This window comes from Microplitis mediator, chromosome 5 (genome assembly GCF_029852145.1).
Source record: "Microplitis mediator isolate UGA2020A chromosome 5, iyMicMedi2.1, whole genome shotgun sequence".
NCBI classification, from domain to species: domain Eukaryota; kingdom Metazoa; phylum Arthropoda; class Insecta; order Hymenoptera; family Braconidae; genus Microplitis; species Microplitis mediator.
In genome coordinates this window covers 44,224-69,337 of record NC_079973.1, presented here as the reverse complement: position 1 = coordinate 69,337, position 25,114 = coordinate 44,224, and the positions used below count along the sequence as shown (strand labels likewise).

The 25,114-nt window shown below is 31.5% G+C and overlaps 1 protein-coding gene across 5 annotated transcripts in view; it reads right to left on the bottom strand.

Moving 5' to 3' along the window:
* Positions 1-25,114, bottom strand: part of LOC130669086 (rho GTPase-activating protein 20-like) — a 100,188-nt gene that overhangs the window by 48,661 nt on the left and 26,413 nt on the right. Inside the window, exon 1 of one of the 5 annotated variants that reach the window (XM_057471773.1) lies at positions 4,335-4,814. The exons of the other annotated variants lie outside the window; for them this stretch is intronic. Within the exon in view, the coding sequence (XP_057327756.1) occupies positions 4,335-4,661 (327 nt within the window). The 5' untranslated portion in view covers positions 4,662-4,814. Of the gene's footprint in view, positions 1-4,334; positions 4,815-25,114 lie in introns of those variants that run through there. 5 annotated transcript variants of the gene reach the window in all.

The window sequence follows — 25,114 nt, the reverse complement described above, 5'->3', positions numbered from 1 at the left end:
GGTGTGTGTTGTCCTTTTATTCTTCTATTCAACAGTCTCTTAACATTTTTATTCGTCCTAGTATTGGTACTCTTTAGATACGACATATGTATATATAATATAGATATGTACTGCATTTTATAAGCTTTTATAAGCTTTATAATCTACAGACTGATGGATATTTGTATATTGAGTAAAGTAAATTACCACTGTCTAATTTCTGTCATTGGATGAATTACAACTGGCATGCAGCAGCTGTACTATCTTAAACTATTATTATTATTTTTACAGCGACTAAATTTATATATTTCTTGCTGGTCAAGTCTGTAGTTACGTCTTTACTTTTATGTTTCTTTAAGGCTACTATAGCTTGTACTGGTTGATGAATCTATTGTATATATATATATATATATAGGTGTTGTGTTCCGATGAACGAGACTGAGAGGAAGTTGGTATGAGGTCATCGTTCCGTACGGTTTATGGCCCGTGAATAAAAAATTTAATTTTTGTAAATAATATCCAATGAATTTTTCAACACAGACACAGACACAGACACATATTGCATCAATGCATTTCTTTTCTGATATAATAACGGATCCTATTTATTATTATTTTAAAACCAACTGTTTAAATAAAATTAAATCTTTTGTACCGAAAAATTACGGTCATTAATAATTTCAATAACAAAAAGTATTTATTAATACATTTCACGGAGCGAAAGTTATAATTGAATAGCTCTTACCAACAACCGTTAAAGGGTTTCAGTTTATAATTTATATGTATTTCTTTTTTTTTCTTTTCTCAGCTGTATTGCGCCGCGGGAAAACTTGAGTACGTCGCAGGAGAGTCCTTGTACATTTTTTTTTTTTTCTTTATGTCTTTGACTGTCGTACTTGAGAGTAAGTTAAACTCTCGAGGATCCCGTAGCAAGTATTCTGAGAATTAAGTCCGCGCCCAAGTTAAGTCAGAACTTGAGGGGAATAATAAGACCTGGGGTTTAAAAGTTTACAACATTTACATGAGTACACACGGTTAAGTAGATATAGAGTAATATCGTCTAGTTAAAGCTTAGGGGCAACTACTTAACAAGTTAGTTATTGTGAGATTTTCTTTGTTGTTACGCTCTAAGACACTAAGTGCCACGGGGTCGGCACTTCCTTATCCGGCTGAAGCACTAAGCTCACGGTGTAATAAAACCGCCGATTAATATTAACACGCAAGTTATTATAGACCAAGAGCAGGCAGGCAAACGAGAGAAAGATAAAGACTGAAATAGAGATGGAAAGACTATTCTAGCCCTTAAGGATCCAAGATAAAATTAAGAATGAACTATTATCTTGTATATACATATATATATAATATGTAATATATACATAAGTAATTGTATGTGAATATGTTTGTACAGGAAAATACATGGGGGCCTGGTAAGGATTGCGATCCAATCGGCACCTGGTAATTAAGAGCGAGCACGACACAAATCATTGGATGTGCTTGCTGCTGTACTCTATATATATATATATATATATATATATATATATATTCACTTACTACTCTTATTCTCTTCTATTGATTTCATTAAAGATTATTTAAAACATCCACTTTATTTGTCAGTGAATTAATTTTTAAAAATTAATTAGACATCAGATAGATATTTTAGTTTAAATTTAATTACATATTTGATATTGCGTTATTTTTAAACAAAGATGACAATATATATTTTTATAAAAGTAATTATTGCTCCGTTATGCTTCTGTGCGATATATCTTAATAAATCAAGCCGAAAAAATCTCGATAACCAGATTCACACGATTACGATCGCATTAACTTGGTAATTGTTTATTAATAGACATTGCGATGGAAATTTTAATTTAATAATTTTTATCCAATCATTTATTTATGGTGATTGGTTTTATATTTTCGAAATTAAAATTGATAAAAAATTTAATTTAAAATATGTATCTCATAAATAACTAATCAACTTATGAAATATTATATTAATTTTAATTGAGATGAGGATGATATTTCTGGTCTGGCTATTAACGATCTGATACCGATGGAAAGAAAAAAAAAAAAAAAAAAAAAAAACACTCAAGGTTAGACTTTTAAATTCGATTATGATGTAACAATCAGTTGCTTCTAATGATTAGAAGGAGAAAAAAAAACGAGGCACTACGATACAATCAAATAACTAACCAATGATTCATCAATAGGGATAAGAATCAATAAAACGATAATTATTAAAAACAAAAAAAATATATATATATATATAATGATCAAACGAACGAACTACTGCCGAGGTCGTGTGTAGAAATAACTTTTTTGTTCCACGCACTATACTCTAAATCATTTCGTCGATATAATATTTTATCGGATTATTACTAACAAGTCAATTTATTTATTTTTCATAAAGTCATTTTACAAGAAATGAAAAAAAAAAGTTAAATAAATAATAGTTGACGATATGAGTGACATTGCTGATGACTAAAGTAAATATCTAAATGTGCATATATATATCTTTTTTACATAAATTTCACCAAGAATTAAATGTAATAGACATTAAGAGATTGTAAATCGAAAATTTCACATGATTAGAACCCTTGTCTGGGATATATAAACCTGACAAAATGACGGTAACTTTTTAGGAAATGGTTTTAGATGCATTTATAGTCGATTTATAAATAATATAAAAATAAGGAAAATATTTGCTAAACAATAATACCCTGCGGCGAAGAATTTATATTCTCGTTTTAAAATTCCTTTAGTATTATTTACTCTTAAAATATTTTAAGTTTTATACTTTTTTCATTCTTCTTGTTCTTTTTTATTCTTAAAAAGGTATACTTTTTAGCGTTTTATTTATTTATTTTTTAACTGTAGTTTATAGGTGTACCGGCTAACCTTGAAGGTCGTCATGATTTAAACTTTGGCAAAATGGCTGAGAAAATTATTGACTCCGGATGAATAAGAAAAAAAATAATCTGTTGGTGTGTGTTGACCGTCGAGACTTTTGGTCTTTTACTCGGCGGACAAGATCCAACAACCAACGAACCAACGACTTTCAAATACTCAATAGCATACGGCAGTGATCAATCGACAATTATTGGGTTGCGTGACTCTGGAGTATGACCTCGATCAATGCCGTACAACAACACTTAAAGGATAATAAAAATTTTAAACGACCAATAAGAATATATAAGTTAAAGAACCAGGAGAAGAAGAAGAAAAAGTTATTTGATACCTCAAAACGTTTAAGTTAACGTGTTTTCAAAGTCGCTTGCGTTCACGATACATTAGTCCACGTTAGCACATTTTTCAATTATTTTATTTTTATTTTTTGACGCTCAGCAAAAATGGAGCGCCACCCGGTGGGTACGTGGTTATTAGTTAGCACCCGGGGCACGAGTTTAAAAGCAAACTAACGGTTTACACCAAACCCAAACATCTTATATGTATCTGATACTGGGCCTTTATCAAGGACAAACACTGATCTATAGCTTAAAACTCTTTTTAACTTGAGAAACGTTGATATAATAATAATAATAATGAAGTAAGATATAATCCACGATCAGGCATGGCACCTCAGGCAAAAAGATACGCCAATAAATTTGATCCGCGAATACTGGCTACTGGATTCAATACTTTTCAGGCATTTACTTAAATTTATACGTTTAATTTTTTTATTAGAGAAAATAAAGATGAGTAAAGGAATCGGTTCAAATTCGAGCGAGACCAAGGGCTTTTTTATCCTAAAATTGGGATCCTGCCTTGTGATGGTATTAAACATAATATCAACGAGCGTTCGGACCTGGTGCTCGGGCACTACAATGCACATTATTATTTTTGAGTACGAAGAAGCAAAGAAGCAAAGAAGCGAAGGGAAATAAAAAATAAAAAGGTCAGATCTTTGCCATCCGTCAGGTAACAACGACGCGTACGTGCGTGTCGGTCGTTACAGGTTAAGAGTCACTCAAATTACCAACATTCATTCTCCAGGCCGGTCTGCTCTCGAGTATATCAAAAAATATCAAGAGTCTCAAACAAGTTGGAGCGAGAGCAACTGCGGAAAGATATCTTTTGCAGATGGATCGCAATTTTAGTCGATGCGGACAATGATCCCGGGCCAAGTCTCATCATCTCGAGTTGCTGCTGCATCAATAAAAAAATAATAACAATAATAGGAGCAACTGAAATAAGAAAAAATAAGGTGTTGGACAAATTTTTTAGTTACTCCAGCAACATCAATCTCAATCATTAAATAACGTTAATAGAATTTTTTCCTTGGCCAGTGTTACAGCTACTACACAATTAGTACAGTAACAACAATAACAATAACGAAAAAAACAACAAAGACTCACCTCTTTGAAGCCATCTAGTCGGCCTAAACTTTTGGTACCTCTCAATGGAAATCCACTGGTTGAATCGCACCAGCCAGCAACATTTGGTACAGTGGTACATATTATTGGCTCACCGACATTCAAACCACGCGCCCGACTTTTACTTTTGCGTTTGTCTAACAAATGTTTGGCTCGAGATTTTCTGATAGTCGGCACGGTACCGCAATCATCCTCCGGATCACTCTGTACCTCCCAGCGTGACGGTGACTTAAATCTACGACGTGAACTTGTCGGTGAGGTCACCGGAGAGGTAAGCCTCTGTACAAGGGTGCCAAACATGGTCATCATTGACCTTAAACAGTAACCAACTAACTACGTCAACTAATAACAACAACAAAAACAACAACCACAGCAACAACAACAACAACAACAATAATAATAATAATAACAACACATGGACACTTTCACACAATAATGATATACATATATATATATGTATAAAATAAAACACACGTACACACGTACACAAAACTGATCGGCAATAGCACGCTCGATTGCGACTACTCGCTGGTACTAGTAACTCTTTCAAGCTCAATCGAAGGAATTGCAGCAAGTAGTGGTAGTGGTTTTAGTTAAGGCTTCTTGACCACTACCGCAGCAGCTTCTGCTTCTGCTCCTGCTTCTGCTTCTACTGATACTCCAACAACTTTTGTTGCTCCAACTCCGGCGGCGGCGGCTGCTTCTGCTGCTGCTCCTGCTCCTGCCGTTAGCTCAGCGCGATGAGACCCAGTGATCCTCATCCTCGTCACGATCACCGGTGATCATCACTTGTTGTACCAAGAATCATTCTTCTATCTCACTCCACTACTTTTGTATTATATTATATATATATATATATCTATACGTATGTACGTACGTACTATACACTTTAAATGAAACTCTTACTCTTACTCTTAACACTCGTTTGTTCTGAGAATTCAGTTAGTGAGAACGAGGTCGATAACAAAAAAAAATTATTACATCTAAGATTATCGTTAAATCTTCTTTGCTCGTTTATTGTACAAGTGATTGTAAATATATATATTTTTTAAAATATATAGACTAAATTTGAATGAGCTATCAAGTTAACTGGCAACCACCTGTTACTTGACGTTTTTTTTTGTGCTTCAATTCACCCTCATTCGATTCACTATTTGTTTATAGTTACTTTTTTTTTTTAATCTAATTGATATACGTCAGAATGTTCATTGCCACCGAATCACATAGGTATTTGCCTCCAGGCGTGCAGATATTCATGTTTGAAGAAAAGAAAAAAAAAGAAAAAAAAAAAACTCCAAAACTGTCCAATTCACTACACTATTTTTAAATAATCTTTTTTATTTTAATCATCTTATACTTATTAATGTTATATTGAACTATTCGTTAAAAAAAAAAAAATAATAATAATAATAATAAATAAATAAATAAAACGCGGAAATATAAAGAACGTACTCGTGGTAAATACGAGACGACGCGAGACACCGACAATCACTTGCTGCGTACGGAATTCAACTGGTCGCGCGGTGACGGCGGCTTCCGACCGGTTGGCCTCGCTTTTACGAATAACTGCGAAGTTTACCGAGCGCTTGCGTAAGGCCACGAGGATTAACGAAAGTACACGAAGGTAGTAAGGTCTCCATGGCGATTGGATGATTGGGACTTTACTGTGGTACTGATAGGACCCCTCGGGCCAAGCACACCGTTGGGAGTTCGAAGTGATCCCCCCCTCCCTCTCAGACCGCTACACCTCCCTCTCCAACCATCCTTTTAAAACTCCATCTATGAACCCTCTCTTTTACTCTCTATTTTCACTACTGGCAACTCAAGTAACACCAGCACACCTATACTACTACCGTTTATTATACACTACTATATTGTCGAGTGTGGACTTGACAAATGCGTGAGAAATTTTACGTGGTGTGTAAGACCTGTAAGGCCTAGCTTTTAAAATAGAGTGAGAATTGTGATGAGAGAAATAATAAAAGAGAGAACTTTTAGATTTCCCAGCACGCGAGATATTCATTAAAATCCTGAGAAATGAATAATCTTAAGGAATAACAATAATATATTTTTAATTTTATTTAATATGAGAATATTCAAGAAAACCGGATTTATTTATTGGGAATTTTTGTATTCACGCGATATCAGAGTGAGTCACTTAAAAAGATATAACTAGTTAAATGTTTTGAAAGAGAAATTATCGGTAATTTCTTTAAAGGTGAGTAGTAAAAGTGTATAGAGTAGAGTAGAATAGGATGGTATTATTGTAGAATGATTATACTGAGCGTACTTTAGGATGATGGGGATCATTAGACGGGAGAGATAAATTGTTTTCAATGGAAGGAAGAAGAGAAAAGAGAGTATGTACCTTAGACATATATGTTGCAGTATATAAGTCAATCAGAAAGTATAGATGTATAGATGCTGACTCTACTTTGTAAGGCTTTACAAGAAAACGAATCTCAATTATACCCGTTGTCCTTAAGGTAATTCAACTGAAATCAATGCTAATTAAGTGTCTAATAATTATAGAGCTAGTACAACAATTAATCATGACTTGTCGTACACCTTGTATACTTTATATACTTTATAAACTTGGTACTCTCGAGAAATAATGAAACTTATCAAGTGTCTCAACATTGTAGTGACACATAACCTGCACCAGGATATATATATATATATATATCTGATTTCTCTGCAAAAATACTTTCCCGCTGAAAAGTTGTCACGAGAAAAAAAACAATAATTACTTTTGGCTGATGGATAAAATAATAAATAAAAATGAAAAAAAAAAAAAAAAAACAATCACGTTGAATAACGTTGATTTATTATGTGTCTTTTTTTTTTTTACCGTTAAAATTAAAAATGTCGAAAATGTTAAATGTCGAAATTTAAAAAAATTCTTTTAATTGCTGCAAGCGATGTATTCACGCGATGTATTCACACGATTAATTTTTAACGTTATTTATTTTTTCAAACAATCGATCACTTTGCGCATCAGTGACAGTCTGGTCATAATAAATTAAAAATTAGAGAGACACATTTCGAATTGACGTACGCACTGAAGCGTTATGTTAGAGGTTATAAACAGGATTTTCGGGATCGTAGACCCAACATAAGACAAGAAATAAGATTTATAATTTGTATGTGGATGAATATTATTATACTTAATATATGCGAGAGAAGATTAAAAGACTACAGAAACAAGTAATTTACTCATCTACTCGCTCATCGCGTTATTACTACGGCATTAATTAGATGTTTGACGCGCTAGAAAACGGGAATTTGTTATGCGCGTGAGGTTCGTCATTACGTCTCTTAAGCTTTTAGACTATAGTATATACAGACATAGCATTCATATAAATATACATACATAAAGAGAGAGAGAAAGAGAAAAGTTGGTCTCTTATCGCGCCCTCGACTCTTGACGATGAATGCCGTTACATGTTCTGCATGTTTTACTGATTGAAAATAAGGAACCTCGAATAGATAGAGCACGGAGTAGAGTGCTCGCTCTCTGTACCCTCAGTGCTCTCAATGTATTTTCATGTATTACTTGTCTTTGCGATACTAACATTTATATTTATATCCTCGTGTTAGGCTAAATTAAACTTATAATTTATAGCTTGATACTTTAATTAAATATTTATAAATTTATATTTCGCATTAATAATAATTAGCGGAAAAAATAAATAATTATGTTTAAAATAAATCTGGACATCGGTTGACCCTGTGGGCCAGCCCAAAAATTTACCGCTATTTTCAGGCTCCAGAGAGCTCGAAAACATTATTATTGGTAAATTTTTGATCAAATCCCTTCGAGCTCAAAAAACGGCCAGACCGACAGTATATACATTTCACTGAAAAAAATAAATGGTAGATTGGTTTAATTTGGGGTACACGGAGAAAAAAATTAAATAATTTTTACTAAATTTGAAAAAAAAATTACAATCTAAGAAAGTAATCTCAAAATGTTAAAAAAAATCAAAACTTTTACATAACTCAAAGTAAAAATTACTGACATTATTATTTAGAATAATAATATCTGTTCATTATAAAAATAACTGCATTCAAGATAAAATTTACTAACGACGAAATGAAAACTATGATATACCAATCATTTTTACTATTGTATTTAGTAAATATTATTTAACGCGCTTTGTGAAAGATATGTTCTGGCGAGTAATTTTTACAATCCAAATAGTAACTTCGTCCCCACTCCTAAAATAATAACCATGGGCGTCGGGAGACGCGTATTCAGGTACTACCTACTGATGAACAGGACTTACACACACACAGACACACACAGGATACATAGGTTGAATGGGGAATCACTTTTACGAGACGCACATGCACACAACACACACACACATATGTATACAAACGCGGAATAATTTATAATCATTTCGAAAATCGGGGTTAAAATAACTTGCCGAATTATTAAAAATCTACAATTTTCTTAGCGGGAAGTTAAAAATAAGCCACGATAGTAAAGTTTTTTTTGCAAGTAAAATACTATTTATATCAACAGTGTGCATGAGTAAAAAAGATAAAATTAATGTCCTTTAGGTGGTGTAAAACGCGGGTTTTTTTTTTTCTTTTAGCATGATCAATACGAAGATAAGAGAATCAAGCGAAAGAAAAAAATTAAATACACCATATTAAAGTGGTGCGCATTGCGACTCAGTATACGCGCTGTTGACGCCAAAAATAAAAATTTAAACAAGTCAAAACGCGAGATTGTGAACATAACCGCGGGAGACTTGGATTTCAAACGCGAAACAGGTGATGGCGTAAGAAATAAATTCATACTATCGCGTAAAATCACACCCGGTTCCTGCATCTGATGCTTTTCTCTACTACACGTTTATTATTTATTTATATATATATATGTTTTTTTTTTTTTCTGTTTCTTTTCAACGTATGCCACAACTTGCTCATGATTTATGCCAGTCACGGTATTTTTACGTGTTAGCTTGCGCAACTGTTGATAAATTTAAACAAAAAAGTGTGTACGTTAACGATTTGAACTTTGTATGTGCGTTAATAGATAAACAACCATAAGAATTATTTAATTTAAATCGAGTTAATAATTTTTTTATATAACAATAAAGTAGTATTGGATATCATGATATACCTATAAGCTCAGCTTTTAGTTTTTTTTAAGCTTTTCAAAAGTCAATATTCGTAAACAGTTTATAAAAGTTTGGAGTTTATCCAATTGGAGCAAGATATAATAACTTACAGAGGGAATACGGGTCAAAGTGAAATAATATATTGAATCCAAACACCTGATTGTTTGCGCTTGGGACTAACAACAAAATAGCAATTTTGTAGCACATCACTGCTCAGAGTACTATGTGATTATAAGCAATGCAGAAACCTCAGAGTAAATGGATATAAAGAATGACAAGTATGATGACGAGAGTCTTTCCATATCTGTCGTTATTCACTTTTATTTCATTTCTTTTGTCTGACTAGACAATGAACGTCACACGACTTGCGACAAGGAAACTTGAAACGTCTGCACGTGTTTGGGATAATAAAAAAATCTATAAATGAAAACAAAAAAAGAAAAAAAAATGTAATTCTATCGAGTAAACTTTGAGTATATTGAGTTATATACAGGCACCTGTTTTTGATTTCTTTAATTAAAAAAAAAATTACACATATATGAATTTAAAAAATTTTTGACGATAAAAATGTGAAACTAAAGGCCGCTGTCACGTTTATTATAATGGAATTCCAGAAAAGTTTTTAGCAAAATGGGAAAGTGGGTTTCATCAGTCATGAACAACAATTTATAAATAAAAAAGTTTTTTCTATATATAATAAGTATGTCACGTATCAGCGTACGTTGATTTCCTTTGTAATGCACAAAAACCGTTGTCACGGACGATTAGACTCATGCATACAATTTATATAATATACATGTATCTTTTATAATATTTATTTACAATTGTTCCTGTCTGTATAAACAATACAAAAAGAAAATTGTGTATATACCAGTCAAGTATAACTATTCAATACCATAATAAGATACAATGTTGCACATGTACGTGAGAAATGAAAAAACTATAATAAAAAGTATATTGCGTGCCGATTATTACTGTCAGAGCCTTATAGTGCGAGAAATATTATCCCTTGATCTTGCTAAGAGTTTCACTTGACAGGAAATAAACGACTAGTGGTAATGGTATAGTGGATGGTCGCGCCCGGCCAACCCAGATTATCACTCATAAACTCACATAAACTTCGCGACGGAAGTAAGTAAAGAAAATATTAGGATCTACATAAAAATACATAATAAATAGAAGGGGTATATAAGTATCATGTGCTAGAATTATTATAAAAAAAAAATTTATTATAACTTTTACTTTGATAATGGTTAAATGCAAAATGAGTCTTATTAAGTGAGTTTTAAACTGGGGACGAGACCTTAGTCGGAGACTAAAAACCCATTTTCCTCCGGTGTTTGGACATGCTACAGCGAACATATTGTATATAAATTAAGAAAAGGAGAAATATAATAAGTGAGAGTAGTAATGCATCAAGACAAATGTATATATATATATATATATTGCCTCATGTACAATATTATTCCTGTAAAATAACTAATAGGCTCATGCTCATAATTCACAATATGCGAGTCAGGTGTGTATTAACTTAATAGCAACTTTAAGAGGTGTTAATAATGAAATCTGAGAAATTTAACATAGGCTACATGTATAAACACTAAATTAATCCGTGTGAAAATATTACAAACTCCAATATACATATATATTTTATATACAGCTAATTTTAAGTATTATTTGATAAATATCGATTATTTATTATGTATAATATTGCATTGTATATTTAAATTTTTGATTTATCGCGTGCAAGCTTTAATTTTTTAAATAATAAATTGTCAAATAATTTGTAAGCCAAGTACAAATGAGAAATAATATGGTGCTCTATAGCTCTAGTAAAAGTATGTGTAATATCTGAAACGAATCACGATTTTTTCTATGGAATATGCCCCCCAGACGTAAAATATCTTCGGTATAATGCGAAGGACCTTTGACCTACGCACATCTTGTGGATAGGTTTCCGCGTACATGCTGGTCATCCCTAACGTTTCTCCCGTTCGTCCTTTACTCACAGTTAATGTTTAACTATCTTACTGGACATATAATCTTCAATAACATGAAGAGACCAACGGCAGCTGAAGTAAGAAAAACTATGGCTGGACTAACAATAAAGACAGCTATAGCTTATATATATATATATAATAAGCAATGAACCTCACCATCAGGAATATAAGGATAATATAAGTGTGTAGAATATGGTTAAGTATTAGATCTGAGAGAGATGGTATTCGCGCATGAGAACGATGGGGCCCGCGCCAACAATGGACGCGTCGGGCATCTAGTGTCGAAGGTTGTGACTTTTAACGGTTTCACTATATTGCTTGTACATTCACTACTAGCTGCCGTTTGCCACGCTTCGTACTCAACAATAATATATTATATATTTATATAACCATAAGAAATGCCTATCTATTTATTAAATATCCAATAGCAATTACCGTTAATCAAACTATAAATTTTAAGAGTTTTTTAATTATTTTCTAGATATTGTTTACATAATTATTATTAATATATTCATCATTTTTTATTACTTGGTATTAACAATCATTACTACAAAATTTTATTATAAAACTATTATTTGACACTTTCTCAATCAATATAACTGAAACTCTCTCTTTTCTCTTGACCTTTTTTTTTTGTTTCTAGTGAACAAAAGAGATATATAAAAATAAAAAATGTAAATATTTATTTTTATCCTAAAAAAATAGTAGTAGTATAGATTTTAAGTAAATTATTACGTAAAATAAATAAACGGTAAAGTGCAAAAAAGAGTATATATATATATAGTCATTATACATTAGATATAAATATGCCAAGGTGCGTGATGACTGGATATGGCTCGTGAGCAATATCGATACATAAGACACGTACTTAAATAATGACAGCAACTCACGCTGGTCAACACACAATACATATGATAACATTTAAACTTGAGAATTAAGACAAAAAAGGCACTTGTAAATAGTAATGCTCTAATGCTTGAAACATTCAACTACTAATAGTATTTTATTTGTTGGATAACGGCTTTTCTGTTTGCGCTATAGCCACGTGCGCAGATATCTGCAGATATGGTCACTTGCCTGCCTGATGTTTTGTCTATTAGTCGACAACTTTGTACTTTTGGTACAATAATACATATAACACATCACACATAACATTACTTTAGTTTTCAGTTTTAAAGTCTTAGTTTTGTGCTTATACAGTATAGCCGCAGTAATAAAAAACGATTAACGTGTATCCATAAACGCTAAGATACCTTGCATGCACATTACCATATTTGTCGTATTTTATGATTAAAACAATTTATATTCAAAATCCGCGTTTATAAATAAACTATTTGATAACCGATTAGTCAGATATCTGACAACTTGAAACACTTTTTTTTTTCTGACGCAAATCAGGCTGTATTTTAAATTTTTCCTTCTTTAGAAATACGTTGTTATTATTATTATTATTATTATAATTTTATTTTTATTTTTGAACTATGTGATTCGACGCAGTTGAGATTGAAGAGAAAAGTGTAGATGCACAAGGCAATAGCAATAATGCCTGGAAGGAAGATCGAGGATCAATTTCTCTCTCGATCTTGCGTCGATTTTCGATGACTCGGGCGCGGTGCATAATCTCAGTTATATCGATCTTGCTCGCCGATCAGGGATCAGTTGCAACATCTTGACGTACTGGTATGTATATCTTGTACACACATATATATATATTAAGTAAAGTGGGCTGTAACCGCAAAGAAGGTCCAGTAGGTACGTCGACTTGTTCTGGACGTTCTGAACTAACTCATGTACCAGTACCGGTCTCTCGTTTTGCTTCTCGTCTCTCCTCTTTCCTGCTGCTGATATACTCTTTTATTCTCTGCTAATCCTTAACTTGTCATTCTTTTACATTCTTTTTACTTTTTCATTCCCTCACTCATTCCCTTCTTATATTTAAACATGTATTCGTATTTTTATTTATGTTTGTAATATGTGCATTGAGATAACTCGAAAAGTTGTTGCTCTAATCTCTGTATTTGGATGAGTGTATAAATGCACACAAACTCTTTCTTTCGATAAGATTCAGTGATGTTCCTCTGGTAATATATATGAAAATAATGTGGGTGAAATTCGCTTGCGAGAACTTGGAGAATTATATTATTTTTGATGGTTAATATTTTTTTGTTTTTTTTTTATTGCTTCCGAGTTAAAGAAAAAAAAAATTAAATGCTTGCCACAAGAGGCCAAAGACCCCAAGACCCGACGGATTGCATTTTCACACCCAAATAAAATTTTTAGCGAGCAGTATATTTTGACTGCACTAACATCATCAAATATTATTCTTAGATATTTTACTTTGCTTGTAGAAATTCACTATTGACGGTTACGGTATTTGTTGACGATAAAAAGCTTTAATTAACTGCAACAGTGCACGTGCGAAAATTCAGCCTACAGCCTATCCATTTATACAAGTGTGAAATATAAATATTTTAACATACTCTTTTCTTAACAAGTGAATATTATAGTATAAATTAACAGCCAAAATGGGAGAGGAGGTGAAAAGAAGAGTTTATAAAGTTTAAAGTTAAAGATCGTGCCAAGAATATAATCTAGCTAAAATCGTAGCTATTATATACATTAAATGTTGGCATAAGTTTCTTGAGGTTTGACTTGTCCAGCGGCGATGAAACAATTGACGTTATTTATGCTCACTTGCTTGCAGGTATTTCTGTAAAACTTGAATTTCTCTAGCAACAAATACAATAACAACAACAAACTCAGGTATGTAGGGAAGATTGAGAATGTGAGCCTGAGCAACCTGTGTCTTAGCCCACTTCCGAAAAGCGACTTTCAACTTATGTATATATATATTATATACACATATTTGATAAGGAATAACAGCGAAACGGTCATTGGCTAGCTTTTTTTATGTAGAGAAAGCTCACTGTTTTTCACTGTTGTTCACTGGTGTTCACTGTGCGAACCAATGCAATAAGTCCCCAATATTATACTTCCGACAGGTTCCTACCGATACGACCTTTTCATTAATTCGTTAACGATTCAAACCCAATCGTTCCCATTTATTTAATTTATTTATTTAATTCTGTATTTCAACTTTACATTCAAATTTTATTTAATAATTGCATTAGTTTTAACTTTTGCATTTCATTTTCGTTCATTATTATTGTTTTATTTATCAAGCACTTGATTGATATACAATATATAAAGAAAACTATTAAGAGAAAATGAGAAAGATTGTCAATGCTGCTGTTGTTGTTGGACTCATCGATGAGATGACATGGTGTAGTATATAAAAGAGGGGAGGCTTTTACGAGCGTGTGTAATGATCGCGATTGCTCCGATCTTGATTCGTTAAATGGCCCGTGTCTGCAAGACTTGTATCGGCGCGAGAGTTCTCTCATGGCGTCACGGTCACAATCGCACTGCCACTAGCTAACTAACCACCATGACCATCGCCATCAGCACATGTTATATATATCTACTATCTCAGCGACTTGTGTTATTTCCCAAAAAATAATCTACATTATCATCTACATGATATTATTATCTATTTAATTATTATTATTATACCTGATTAAAAAAATGGCTAAAGGGTGTGGTAATGATCGTATTTTAAATCCCGATAATAACGACTTGGTAAACTTGGTTGGCACTATATGCGAACAATTAATCATCCCGATTCATTTCAACGGATTGTTTAATCATCCGGACTTTCAAATGTTAGATTTCTTTAACGATGTTTTTATGATATTTATTTACTTATTTTTTTTTCTAAGTATTAATTATAATCATACCATCAACGACATACCCACTGTTCAAATGAATCTTTTATCATGAGTTTGTATACCCTGTTTGATCTTATCAATTTAAAACTCATAACTATTTTTCCGGCACTAGAATTTTATCTGAATAATTAAGGAATTTTTTATTTTATTTTATTTTTGTATATCTCTCTACTGCATTACACAGTTTGGCATGGCAGGTGTAACCCCACTTCCGTGTCCAGTGATTATCTTAACAATCGTCGCCGGACTTGATTATTTTCCAACTCAAAAATATTATTACAATTTGGATGTATATGCCAAAGCTGCTTTCAAATTTTGAATATAAAGCTTCTGAAATAAGTTTCTTACCAGGGACACTACAAGTGGTAGGCGCTTTCTAGTGGCGAGCACCGAACTACTCCCATTGCCGTTGTCCCGGCATCTCTCTACTGTTTCAGTAAAAATGGAAACCTTATTTTTTTATGTTGTGCAATTATATCAGTACACTTACAGGATAGAATATTGTAAGAAAGATTTAAAGATATTGTTAATAACGATCTTGATGATATCGCATATGAGGATCCGAAAGAATTGACGGCGTTGGTAACGGAGTTTATAATAATACCGCTAGTACCAGATATTATCAACCTGCCAGTAAACCTCCGTGGAGATTTTAACTAGAATAACTCAAGAAGGGTTTATTTTATTATCTATATATATGTTAAGAATATAAATTACAGTGATAGATTTGTCAGGAAGCATTGCACCACCTACCTCGTCACAAAAGTTTCTCCACAGATACTATTATTGCGTTCTCAATGTATGAAATAAAATTATCGAGAAAATTACAGTAAAACCTTTTTATATTATGACTATATATTTTATTATTTCTGTTTACTAGATTATTATCAAAGTAAATTTATCAATTTATATTTTGTACTTTCGCTCAACTGAATCAACTTATCGATAATTTCATTGGGAAATTGTACATGAAATTTTTTCATTGCATATTTATTACATTATTATTAATATTAAATCTATTGTGCTGTTTTATGCTACAAGAGATAAGTCTTGATCACGACTATAATCGTAAACTATATAACTTTTTACTAACTTGTCAAAAATCCTATCGCTCAAAGGCAATTGAGATTATTTTAAAATAATCTATTTTCTCTTTGTTTATATTTATATTTTACCAGCTTCTGTGCAAGGTAAGCATCACTATTTACTTAAACGAAACTAGAGTGGGTGCGTCTGTAAAGCTTTAAATGATTAGACATATTTTTTCCGGATGCGCCGCACCCTCTTTGATCTAGGCCGCGAATGAGTTTAGTAGGTCATCGCGTGAGGTTTCATTTTTTTTTTATCTTAATAGAAACGTAACACATATTACATAAATATCGTTCTTAATTTTTGATATCATCTGTAAATATTAAGCATTACCACTTTAGTGTAATAAAATAAATGTTTTATGATTTGAGATAACATAAGATCTGAAATATGAAATAATGATTTTATTTTTTGGTTCAAATAATCTAACTGTATTTTTAAGTGGATAAGAAGTTAATTAAATATATTACATATGTTGAAAAAAATATAAAAGCGTAAGAGCGTGTAGGCTCTTAATCGACTCCGAATCGTCACCACCGTTAATATCTGATAATAGTAATAAAAAATTTAATAGTATCTTGAAAAGCTGCAATTGAGTCAAAGAGTCAAACATTAGCGGAATGTTTAATCATTAATTATTTAAAAAACAATTTAAATGCTTATTTGGTAACAGCACAGATGTATATATCTCAATAGTAAATAACTATATATGACTGTGTGTTTCACTAGGGTACACTAAATCTCTTCAAACAGGCAATTTATTTGATACGATATTAATGATAATAATGATTTAAACATTAATATTATATACACTGCTATATAGCTCTTTATAACTCTATAGTCAACTCACTTGAACAATAATCAACTATTTTTTCTCACTACGTTTCAACGAGTATACAACTTTCTCGGCTCGTAATTCAACCATTTTCTCTTCTCAATCTGTATATATATATATATATATATATATATATATATATGTTATTGCAGTGGACGACGTTTTTGCGATGGATAATTTTCTTGATGAAGCCTCAGAGTATATTATTATTCCGCTAGAGCTCTCTCAATAACCACAAAGTTTTTTACTTTAATTTTGTCTGGTAAAAATGTATACAACTATTTTAATAAATTAATGAATGTTAAGTAATAAAAACAAATCATTCAAACTCGTGCTGTCAATTATTTTAATCAATATTTATTTTATATGCAAATATTTTTGCAATTTGATTTATTGATGAGATCGTTACATCTAAATACATAAATATGTAACAATAAACAATAATTGCGCACAAAACTTGTTATTGAGTAATTTCGACGTGCCTATAAGGTCGATGGAGCATCGATCTTTAACTCGACTTACTTAAAAATCACCTACAAGATTACATATAAGTAAAGCATTCCAGCATTTTTAGACCGAAAGCATTAGGATTTTTCTGTTACTATTTTTAGATTTTCTGATGCCAATAAATAACTCTTTGTCAATAGTATTATATACTTGATAGGTATAAAATATACATATATATTAATTGAAATGAATATTCAACATATACTAAAAGTTATAAAAATCATTAATTGTCAAGAAATTAACTATTTAAAGTGAAAAATATTTACATGCAAGAGTCAGCTGGCAATGGAATGTTTTTAAATCTCAAAACTACTAAGATGGGCAATCTGGATTAAAAAAAAAATAAATAAATAATTTTTTACGTATGGATAACATTGAGAGTCTTGAATACAAGCGTTGCTTTTATAGTACAGAACCTTATATGCATATCGACAGTATTATTACGCACTAACCGAAGCCAGTGGTAGCCATTCCTCTCGACAGCATATATAAACCGTGTTGTTGCTGTTGCTGCAGCTACTACAAATAAAGAATATGAAAACTCTTTCGAGGTATCCAGGAAATTGGATTCAGGTACCGAGGTACCGAGGTACTCACTCAGTGCTACTAGACTACAGCGTTTAAAATACTCTTCTTTCTATCGTCTCTGTCCTGCATAAACAACTTTTCTATCTCTCTCGACGCTCCATGAATACTTAAAATCCTTAATGTTTTTCCACAAACTTCTCTCGCCCACTAGATAACTGATTACGCCTATCGTACAGTTATACCCTTACAAGCGGCATCCTTTACTTAAATCTCTGTAATTGTTTTAACTTTCACTATTATTTATTATTAAATTTTTTCTTTTTTTTTTTCAAGATTTATAGCTGCCAACTTTCCATACCTATGTAAATTTATGACTTAATAGCACTACCAACTATAATTTATATTTATTTATCTATATATCTATCTAAATATATATTTATATATAGGAAAGTGGGGAAAAATGAGACACCTAAATTTTCATAAAAAGGCGAATCAATTTGGAAAACAAAAAAAAAATCTCCAAAAGTAGCTTAAAATTTCTAGTCAATAGCGCTAGCTTTAGCGATATGGCGGACATCACGGCTATGAAAACCGTAAATTAATCAGCAATTAGCTATTGTGGATGTCACTGCTCTCTTTTTTGCTGGGACTACATGTACAGTTCTCAGCTATTTTCGTATTATATATATATATATATAATCTCCTGAAAAATGAGTCAAGCATTAAGTGTATTAGGTATGTATTATAACGAAGATATACCAGTGCACGGATAATAATTTAATTGTATCTTCAACCTGCAAATAACACGGATCAACGAGTTTGTTCACGATAATTAGAGTTAATAACATCCCCCTTTTCGCTTTCCTCCGTAAATATCTTCTGCTTTAGCTCATATAAGATGTAACTATAACTCTATTGTATATCAACCTATATATTCATATCCGTTTAATACTTAGTTCTAAAGTACATATACATACATATATGTCTATATATATATATATATACTGTACAGTACTTTATACAGAATATTGTATACAGCAGCAGCAGCATTACCGGCGTCTTATTTGCCGTGAGGGACGCACCGGCTACTCAGCTTTCTCTTTCTTTGCCGGTATGTACCAAGCTAACAAGATATCCGCGCTTTATATTATGCTACGTCGAATAACTTTTAATTTTAATTACAAATTAATCATTTATCAAATAAACAAAATTGTACTAAATATATATATATCTATACATAAACGTATTCAAATTGTAGATTGCTAGTAGTGAGTTCAGCAATAGAAAGAATTAAGAAAAAAAAAACAATGAGATGTCGAAATTCGTATTGTGGTAGATAAAGTATGTATCTTTTTAATAATTTAAAATGTCTTAATAGGCTTTATAGATAAAGCAGGGGAGGATGAAAATATTTATTGAAATAATGGAGTATTTAAATGATGATAAATAATTTTGCAACTAATTGTTGGCTTTCTGACCTACTCTGAGAATATAGTACGTATTATTTTATACATAAGTGTGAATATAGGGATATAAATTTTATAATTATTATTTAGAGAGTGAAGTAACCTTTTTTCTTTATATTATTACCATTATTCATTATTGTGAGTCCCTAAAGTGTGGGTGTGTCAATAATATGGCGTTGAGATTGATATATATATATATATATATATGTAATACGATCAAAGATACATATCGACAGATATATCCGATTTAGACGACTCGCTCTAGAATTTATCAAAAATACATATTGTGAAGCTAAGGCCTTATATCTATCTAATATATATCTATATACATATATAAATGAGAACGCTGAGAGTGCGATCTCAGAAACTGCTTGGGTCAAGTGTCTTGTGCGAGTTTAATGCCCTTACCGGTCTTAACTTTAAGATTCTAGCTCTCTACAATATATATATTTACGGAATTCGGATGCGTTAAATATTTAACACAATAACTACTGGACCGTTTAAATTTTTTTTAAAACGTTAAAATGCCCGATGAAAGTGCACGCATTTGTTCTATATATATATATACACATAGTCAACTATTACGTTTTATTCCTATACATTTATTTGATGGCATAGACCCAATAATTAATTAATCTTACGACTTACAACTAGCATCACTTGTAATGTATATTGATAAAAGTTTTCGTACTTATCAAATACTAGTAATTGCATCAGAAATTTATCTGGAAAAGCAAACCTCACATTTTACAAGAAATACGTTTTCATTATTGTAATTTTTTGTAATTAATTATTTAAAAACTTTTTTTTTTTAATTATTTTTTTAAGTTCACTCGTGATGATTTAAAAAATAGTGAAATAAACAATTTAAGAATTAATACTTGTTTTCACACGAAGGTAAACGTTGCAGGTGAAAATATTTTTGTATAAAAATGGCGAACTTTGTAGAATATGATTTGTTTTAGTAACATTTGTTATTTATGTTTACTAAAATTATGCAGAATGAGTAAAAACAAATAAGTGTCTTTGAACATGAGAGGAATGATAATAGACAAGTAAATATAAGCAAGCTTTTGTTGTTGATTCGAGTTTCGCGGAACTGTTTGTCGATCAGGTGTCGAGTATCAGGCGACAAGACAACTCAAGACAACTAAACACGAAACACGAAACAAGGTATAATATTCTCAATAATTCAGCACGTGCGTCCCGCGTTACGTGGATACTCTCGAGTAATGATGTTTTATTCATGAATAACCAGCCTTGGTACACTCATTACAATTACGATGCGTCTTGTATATTTGTGACTACATACATATTAGATATTATACAAAATCCATCTTAAGAGTGACAGCTTTTATTTGTTGTACGGTCGTCTCTCATTCACAGTCTGATGGTGTCTGACAATTGTCAGACTTAGGTTTAATCGATATAGTCACCAGCATATCTATTTTATTTTAAATAAAGTTATGAATAATTAAAATTAAAATTTTTTTTTGTATAATCAGCTATATATAAACTTGATATAGAAAGTAAAAAGGCACAATATTTTTAAATTATACAATTATTACCTATACACGGAGAAAAATAAATGATTGGAGTTATCATACTAAATTTGTAGCTGCAATCATCTAGGATGATTAAAAAATTTTTCAGTGTAAAGATGGTTAGTGCTACAATTTGTTATAATTGCAGTTACCATTTTTTATAGTAACAGTTACCATCAGGATGATAACAGTAACCATTAAGATGATTACAGCTACTATCAGAATGGTAATATTTACCATCAGGATAATAATGTTTCCTATCAAGGATAGTGATAATTTATCACTGATAAAAATTTATCACTGATAAAAACACTGATAAAGAAAAAAAAAAAATTATTAAATGCTATAAAAAAAATTGATCAAAAATTCAATAATTTTCAAGTACTGGTGCAAAATTATAAATTTTTGATTACAAATATGATGACAAACATACTTAAATTTTATTTATAAAATTTTTACAAAAAAATGACAATTATTTATTTTTTACAATTATTTAAACCCATAATTTAGTTATGTACACTTGATTGTCTAAAATATTGAAATAAGTTACTGTACAGTCTTCAATATCAGCATAAAATAAAAATTTCCAAGCGAGAGAGCTTCTGTTAATAACTTTGAATGATTGAGTGTGTTCATCGAAATAACAATCATCCAAGTACTGGGTAATGAATAAAATTTGGCCATTGTTGACATTTAGTATTTTTTTAACTTGGTAAAATGATGGTTCGTCAGACGGTTTCATTATAATTGAATTAATTGTTATTCTATCATTCTGAAAACTTGTCCATTTAATGTCTTGAACAAGGTCGTCTATTTTGTATGGTAAGGGTTCATGACATCCAATGCTGACAAGAACATCATTAATGGTAACATCATTAATTGTCTTAGATGGTAACTTTAATCATCTTTAATGGTAACTACTACAATTTCTGATGGTAACTGTAACCATCTAGATCGTAAATACAACTATTTAAAATGATAACTGTAACTATCTCTAATTAACATACATGATTGTAACAGTTACCATAAATATGATTTATACAATCATCCAGATAGTTGTCACTACCATCGGGTTGATGGTAAAAAATTTTACCATAAATAGATAGTAACTGCAATCATTTAATTTTCTGAGTGTATACGAAAATTTCCATAAATTTGAGTTTGAAACAATAATCATAAATATAAAACTTGATAGTTGTTTGGGGTATTCACAACTGTTGGTATTTTTTAATAATTTGAGCATAGTTTAATTACAAATTCCTGGGATGTAGTATTGTAAAGTAATGGCCACACTGACGGGGTAGCACGGAACCGATACGTGACATCCGGCCTCACCTATGCGTATTTTACACAAAAATATTTAGCCTCTGTTCAATAGAATAGTGCACACAGAGTTTTACTGGGTATAGAATAAAACTATTAAAGAAAGGAATAAAGAATAATCAAGAGAAAAGGTTATTAACATGAGAAGAAGAAGAAGACGAGTTAAACTGTCCTGCGCAGCAAGAGAGTAAAGCGAATAAATGAGATAAGTGGTGAATATATATTTCCATATGCAGGTGTAAGTCCAGCAGGTGGATCTTTTACAATTTTTACTCACATTATCGTACTTTTGAATACTAATCATAATACTTTTACTGTTAAGCACATCAGAGCTCTCATCTGTTCAGACTTGCCTTAATTTATTAATAAACTCATAAACAACTAAGATAATTAATTGTACGCACTTTTGATGTCCATTGTTAACTGAATGAATTATTTCATTGACTTTAATTGAATCGTCTACTTTTGACAACTGTTACACTCTGGTAATTAACTTGTCGGTCTTTAGTATCATTTAAGGTAGGTATATACAATGTAGCTGTACTTGTTTAAGTCAGAATTATCGTTGTTGTTGCTGTTGCTGTTTCTTTTTTTAATGTATATTATCGTTGTCATATTCAATTCGTGTCGAGACTTTTAGCACGTGTTTGTAAAAACGTGAGGACATGTCGTCACTTAAATATGTCAAGCTTTACAATGGATTAGCGGGCATGCATGTTATGATATAAACAAAATTACTATGTTATTGTTGTGGAATCATTTTTGTATTTTTTTTTTTTCCATTAAACTATTGATATTAAAAAAAAAAATTATTTAATTGAAGGAAGTTTGAATTCTGTCAGCGGAAGCGATCACTCATTTTTTTTTTTCATTTTTTGCAGTGGAAAGGTTGCTAGCGAATGAAGGTAATTTGCTACAAATATTTATCATATTCATATATATATATAAATATGTAGGTACTACATATAAATCTGGGAAAGTGAGTAGAGCGAAGAAACCGCGGGTCGGACTGGTTGTAAAATATATAAAAAATGTAGATCGACATGAAAAGGTATCAAGGAGTGTCGATTATGGATGAAATAATTGACTATAAATAATCGCGATTCCAGTCGCGAAATCATCACACGCGACTAACTCACGTTAGTTGTTTAAAAACGTTTTAAAGAGTGTAGTTGTTGGATATTACATACATATAGAGTATTAGGGTGTGTTGTCTGCTAAATGTTGGTCTCCTGATTTCATATCAGGTCTGATGTAAAGTATGCATACGAACAGAAGTATGGAAGGTAAAAACCGGAATGCGATCAAGATTACGACGATAACCTCGTTTTATGTATTATCTATTCCGATTATCGGTATCCATGTCTTGCTTTTTTCTTATTATTGTGTCATCTTTATTCTGTATATACTAAATATCCTTACAACAGTTAAGTATCACTTTTGCATACATTGTCTAATGATAGACATATAATTAATGGTAGTCTTTATCGTTACCATTATGCTTTTTTTTTTTTATTATTCATATTTATAAATAAAAACTTTTTTAATAGATTTATTAGCACGTCTGGCACGATAATTTAAAGAAATTTATAATAATAATATTAATAAATACAGTGAGAGCTTTTATTCTATATCGATCTATATCCTGTGACTAATGGCTTTCGCTACATAGTTTATGAGAATTAAATAGGTCTTATTGCCACGGATCGACTTCCCGTTCCGAGCACCTGCTAGAAAGATCGCGAGACTGGACGACTGACCGAGCAAGTCACGAGAGATGGTAGAATACTGACTCGAGCTGCCGGCGAGTAAGTGAATAAGGCTCAGTAAATCTTACGAGTCATTGCTATTCCCCATCCACCAGATTGATTTCCCGATTTCTGATGCCACCTGAATTTCAAAATTTATAATGTACTGACGACTTATAGATAAACATTATACAAATAAGCTTAATTACTACACTATTTTTTATATAGTCCGAAATAATCAATAAATTTAAGTTATTGATAAAAGATAAAATTTAAAATAAATCAAAAATTAAATTATCAGCGTATGGTTGTGAATTTATTTGGCCCTCACATGGCCATCTTTGTGTTGTCAACTGTTGTATAACTCATCTGGAGCCGCGTAAAAATTTTTTTGCCCAAAGATGATGGCGCGACGATGGGATTGATGTCTAGATGACCGGATCACTTTTTTCGTCTCCTTACTATACATATACATATACTTAGTTATATATATATATATAGTATAATACCTCCGGGTGGTTTCTTAGATCGCGTGTCGTCGTATACGCCCTCCTGTTTTTTTTTCTGGTTGAATTGAATTTATGAGACACATATTATCGACTGGGATGTCGATTAAAACTAGAAGATCGTTGGCAACGCGGCTGATAAATCGTGTATGTATAGCATCAACCGTCCTTGGTTGGATATATAATGACTCCCTTGAGAGGAGAGATTGCCATGGGCTAGGCTGTCTTCTCGCTATCGATAAATGTAAAATGTCTGTACTCATAAATACATACTTTCGCATACATACAACTGA